This window comes from Nelusetta ayraudi, unplaced genomic scaffold (assembly GCF_046127955.1).
Source record: "Nelusetta ayraudi isolate G7.1 ecotype Tasmania unplaced genomic scaffold, CSIRO-AGI_Nayr_v1 ptg000090l, whole genome shotgun sequence".
Lineage (NCBI taxonomy): Eukaryota > Metazoa > Chordata > Actinopteri > Tetraodontiformes > Monacanthidae > Nelusetta > Nelusetta ayraudi.
In genome coordinates, this window is record NW_027466140.1 from 1,125,944 (window position 1) to 1,131,943 (window position 6,000).

A 6,000-nucleotide genomic window follows, 5' to 3' on the forward strand; every position below is an offset into this window, starting at 1 on the left:
CGCCGGATGAGGGTAAGAAAAGAGACAAGTTAAAGGGAGAGGCTCAGTAAAAACAACAATGGTGGAGTATAGGTTAAAATTATAATAAATAATTTAATAAAGTTAAGAAAAGATAATTTGGTTTAATACTGCTCTTTCTCAGTATAGTAGGTATGAGTAGGTGCGGATTTGTTAGACATGTGAAAAGTGATGTCATCTGAAAAGGCAAGACAAGAGGAAAACCCTGTTCACACAACAGTAAGAGAGAATTTCCTGAAAATCTTTGAGAAGTCATGACGACTGGCCAATCCACGCAAAAAAAAAAAAAAGAGGCTACGCCTGTGTGAAAATTCCATGTGCGTGTGGACGAGGCTTCAGGCAATTTGTAACTCTCCTCTCTGTGATTTTTGTGTCCGTGCCCCCAGAGGGGCTGGGCATTGCAGGAAGAGGTGAAAATTGAAGTCTGCTCATGTTGGAAACATTTCCCAGGGTGCGGAAACAGAGTGCGGTACTGAGAAGATGAAGCCGGCCCACAAGTCAAATCACAGTGGGAGATACAGAGATATAGAGCGAGAACTGGATGGCATAGTGTGTGTGTGTGTGTGTGTGTGTGTGTGTGTGTGTGTGTGTGTGTGTGTGTGTGTGTGTGTGTGTGTGTTCACAAGTTGAAAGATGTTTGTCGCTGCTTGATTTTTAATTTCCAAAATCAGCTTTTAGCCACCAGTGTTGGATATTGGCTTTACTCTCTCTCTCTCTCTCTCTCTCACTCTCTCTCATTCACTCACTCACACAGGAGTGGGCAACTCCAGCACTATCACCATAAATGCACAGCAAGTAGCTGCAAAGTGTCACATAAGAGCCATAAGGTCAACATCTTTATGGGCTGTTGAAACAGCACCTTTTTTTACACACTCATTGTTTGGCTGTAGGGTCCAATCCCCTTCCCGCTTCCAACAAACACATGTGGCCCGTACACTTGCGCTCGCAGACACATCGGTAAGCATTGGCAGGAATCCGCAATAAATGAAGGGACAGACTGGCTGCCGGCCCATTAAGATAACCTTATATAGTCAGGTAATGAAACACCATTTTCCATCCCGCTCTATCGTCCTCCCCATCCATCTTCCACCACGGTTGCTCTGATCTGAAATGGAATTTATCTGCATCATTTCTGTACGGAATTGCAATCACGGAGATAAGAGGAGGCAGACACAATGGAGACAGATGGATGGAGGCAACGTGTTTGTGTTTGTCTTTTTTGTGCGTGTGCGCGTGTCAGAGGGAGATGGGGAGGGAAGATGGGGAGAGGACTGCACACGAACTGAACCACACATATTAAACCTAATACGACTTAAGAGTTTTGTGACGTTGCTGAAGCCTGTCGAAGCCTCCGGCCTGATTGGCTTGTAGTCTCACACTGGACCGTGAATCTGTCACTACGACGCTACATGTTGAGCTTAACCTCACAGACACAGGGAGGGAAGGAAAAAGCAGCATTTAGACAATGCACTTGGTGTTTCACTGTCCCCTCTGACCACTTGTTTACTGCCACACTGGTGGCAGAAAAGCAAAATATATATATATATACATGTAAATATAATGATCTGAAAATAACAGAAAATTGCAGCAGATTGTAAGATTGTTAAAAACAAAAAACAAAACAAACAAAAAAAAAAGATGTGTGCAGAGTCAACAATGTCAACAGATGTTTTTTTCTTTTACATTGCGGTAGTTCAGCCCTAAACTGATTTGCGGCTCTCATTTTTCAGGCTGAATCCCAGTCAGAGGCAAGTGAGGATCACTCAAGGCTCCGGCGCAGGCAGGCTGCTCCTCTAGCTATTAGCAACAAAACTGTCAGATGAAGGAAGAAAACGCATCACGCTCTGCAACTCGTGACTCCGTGGAAACTCCAGCACTGCACTATAGCTTTATTTTCCGTTGGCCAGCCACACTGTGCCTCCATAAAATCATGCATATGTGTGGACAGTTGAAAACTAAATCTACCAACTGAATGTACTAAAACCCAATTTATCATATTTGTTTAAGATCAGAAACTTGAAAATGAGTTGATAACAAAAAACTACAGCATTGCTGAAAAACGTACAGTAGTAGTTAATATAATCTTATCACGTCTGTGAAGGTCCTCAGTCGCCAACGTCTTGAATGTTGAGTAAAGGCAACTAGACGGGTTTTGTCAATGCAATTCTGGTAATAATCAGCCATTTAGTTTATCTGACCTATACTGAGCTGAAAAAAGGCCCAACCCGAGAAAGGGTATTTGGCAATCCTTGTGATATGCATTGAGAAGGGAAACTCACTGACAATCCCAGCTTTCACAAAAAATGTATTAGAAATAGAATAATGTCCTTCGTTATGGATTGTGTTATTTCTCGTACTGCAAAATGGAAAAAGTGAAAAGAAAATGAATGCTGGACAGCCTCCAATATAAAGTTCCAAGGATGAGTCAAACAAGATTTTTTTTTTTTTCACTCAGCCAGAATATTCATAAAAGTGACTACAGTTAGTGTGTTATCAGTGCACAGACATGAGCGGAATATTTTATATGGGCTGGGGTCTTTCTTTCCCTTTTGTTATCAAACACAGACATGCACACAGACACTCGCTTTCATGCGGTAAATTGGCAATTTTTATGATCAAAGCAAGGTGAGTTTCTTACCTTATTTCCCTGCTAATGAGAAACAGGCATGTTCACCCACTCTTACCCTTGCTTTCTCACTAGAGATCACACACACACACACACACACACACACACACACACGCACACGCACACACACACGCACACACACAGGTGTCCATTGTGTGAGAGCATACATGCTTTTCATTTGAGCTCACCACTGGTGTATCAAAGGGACGGACTACAGATCAAAGACTGCACGCCGAGGTCTGCCGTCCTGGAAATCAGCAGCAGACATTATCGCCTTTGGTGTCGTCGTATTTACGGAAGTAGATGTGAGACACAGAATGCAGTGGTCCTGTTGGCACTGCTCACTGAGGGACGAGCAAGGCAAATAAGGACGCTTGAGTGGAATGACAAAGGACGTGCTACTTGGCAAAAAGAAGAAGGGTGGTCAGGATGTGTTCAGGGGAATTATTTTTGGCGTGGATGAATGTGCGCCATCATGGTGACCACTGCTGTGCGTCTGCTCCCCCTCAGTGTCACGTGCCCCAATGGTTTTGTCATGGTTTGTGTCCCTGACACATGCACAATGTTCGCCTCTTACGCACTGATGAATAAGAACCAAGCAACAACATTGTCAATAGAAAAGACAGTGTTAATCTATTCACGCTGTCCATAAAAGCACACCAATTTAAAGTCATTGGGAGTACTCTGCTCAAATATAGGCCTACTCGATGTCACTTTTAACCATAGTCGACAATCATTGGCACTTTATATGTACAGCCTTTTGAATAACAGCTGTGTAAGGTGTGAAGCTTCAACAATATTCGCTAGCCTGTTTAGTTAAGTTGGTTATTTCTAACGCATGTATGGGATGAAAATGTTGCATGTGTTCACCATGAAATGACATTTACATTAGCCAGGTGCAAATGCTGCTTTTCAAGTGGAAAGCGTTGGGAACAGTGAGAGAGAAGGAAAAAAAAATCCATGAATTTCAATGTGCCCTGCCTCCTTAATGTAATAAGAACCTGTGAGCCACAAAGAATGTCAAACATTTGCCAAAAGCCACAGAGCTGCTGGTTGAGTAAATATTCTGAAATGTTTTCTTTTTCTTTATTCTCTCGATAATAATGCGGATTAAATTCTGGCTTGCCTTGATGCAGACTGCTTAGTTGTGAAATGCACAGATGTGGAACGAACGGGGCCATTTATTCGCCCTGCCACTGTACATTGATGGAAGAAAAAAAAAGGACAAACTTGTAGTGCAGTGTGAAGCCTGTGACTTACGTTTGCCTGTCGGGGGTGAACTCGGCGTCGATGTGCTCAGCCGAGTAGTGGTTCTCACGGTCCGGGAGCTCCGGAGCCCGGCGGAGTCCCTCTCCACGGTGCTGAAAGCGCTCGTCGTCCACGGCGCCTCGTCCCCTCCACTTGGCCAGCGGCTCATCGTAGTGGCCGTACACCGCGTCCAGCCGCACATTCCGCCGCAAACGGAACGGGGAGCAGACGTCGTCCGTGCCCTGGCAGAACTTTGGCGCAGTGAGGTGCGCGCACTCCCCGGGTGCCTGGTTCTCCGGCGACGGGTGTAGGCACTCCGGAGAGGCGAGGTAAGGCGGGTCCGTGTCCCCCAGCAGCGGGGAGGCGGAGGAGAAGAGGTCCAGGGGCCGTGCGGGGGAGCTAGATTCCCGGGGAACGCAGACGGACAGCGGCGGGGAGGGAGACTCGGAGGGGTGCCCCCGGTCTCCGCCGTCGCTCTCCTCGCCCTCGTCGGACATCGGTGGAGAGTTCACGTGCGCCGCGCACACTGGATAATTCCGGCGAGCTCCGGCCAAAGTTTCAGCCCGGGCAAGTTCCTGCGGAGCCGCGGAGCAGTGACGTGCCAAACGCTCCACATTTAGCACGGGAGCGCGCGCCAATTAGAGAGCGGTGCGCGCGCGGGGAGCCGGTCCTTCAGCTGGGGCCGCCACATTGAGAGGGTGTTAACAAATGGCAGCGCCACGAGATATCCCGACGTGCACTTCGCCATCGGCGTATTGTGTTCTGTCAAACCTAAAGACAAAAAAAAGCTGCTCTGTCTGCAAATAATCTTCTTCATGTCAGCCAATCACACCGCGGCACCAAACAGCATATACATTTTTAATACAATTTTAGGGTAACAGCACAATGTTGTACTTGTAGCAGCGAGATGATCTCTTTGAAATCTGACTCTCAAGCAGCGCAGGGGTTAACATGCTCCACCTGTTTCAAGCCAATTACTGGAACTGACATAATCTCATTATTGCTTCAGGGAACAAGCATTTGTCATTTAAGGTAACGGACATCTGATCGCAGCGTTTGGCAGGAAACACTGAGTTCCTGCTCGGTTTGGACAATCATGAACATACGGGGGTCTTGATGTTTGCTGGAAGGACCGTCAAATGTCACAAGAACACACACTCTCTCTATCTCTCTTCTCTCTGTGTGTCTGTGTATGTGCGTGTGATGTTGTAATTAGGGGCAGAGACTCATTAGTCACGATGGAGACTTCCTGCCCCCCACACAGACAATAACTGGTCGACCTCCTGCTTAAACTCTTTGATCCATCCTCACGTTTTCATTCAACGTCAAAGGATAATGTTTTAATGACTCCTGACACCTACATCAAGATTAACATGTTGCATTCGGATCAACAACACAAAACTCTTTAATTAAAATAATTGTACTGTAAATTGTAAAATTGATATACGACTACGACTAATATTCACTGTTACTAACCATTTTCTGTATTTGATGTAAACATGTACGAGACCTTTTCTGATTTAAGGAAGAATTTCATTTAAGGAGGCCCTGCAGCATGGTCAATTTTACAATTTAGCCTAACTGATTGCACAAATCTTATTGCATTGCACAGGAAAAATCACATTCAATTAAGCAGGGCCCTGAAAGCTCATTCTGTTAGCACTCTTAATGCAATTCAATGATCTAATTTCCAACTACTGAAAAGGTTAAATCAGTACATCATATTGTCTCTCCGGCTCTGTGATGAAGCGGTGACTTGTCCAGGGTGTAACCCTGCCTTTGCCCTATGACAGCTGTGATCGACTCCAACAAATCCCCTCGACCACTCACGCAGGAGAAAGTGGACATAGAAGGTGGATAGATGGATGATTGTCTCTCCAAAGGGTCAAGCATCTCATTGTGATTTGCACTGGGGCTTTTTCCACTGCCGTTCAAAGGCAGACCTCTTGCTGGAAACACACTGATTGGCTTGCTCAAAAAAAGCCACACACTGGAAAGTTACAATCAACAGGGTACAATGTGGCACCACTTTTCCAGTCTACGTGATTGAATTTGAAGGCACCCTTCAGGACAAAGAGCCCACTGCTCGCCGCAGATGCCTTTTTGTG

General features: G+C 45.7%; 1 protein-coding gene across 1 annotated transcript in view; it reads right to left on the minus strand.

The window, feature by feature from the left end:
* The window catches only part of trpc7b (transient receptor potential cation channel, subfamily C, member 7b), a 41,075-nt gene extending 36,416 nt beyond the window's left edge, over positions 1 to 4,659 (minus strand). The window contains exon 1 of the mRNA XM_076046833.1: positions 3,905 to 4,659. Within this exon, the coding sequence (XP_075902948.1) occupies positions 3,905 to 4,389 (485 nt within the window). The 5' untranslated portion in view covers positions 4,390 to 4,659. The remainder of the gene's footprint in view (positions 1 to 3,904) is intronic.
* Between the last annotated feature and the right edge of the window lie 1,341 nt (positions 4,660 to 6,000).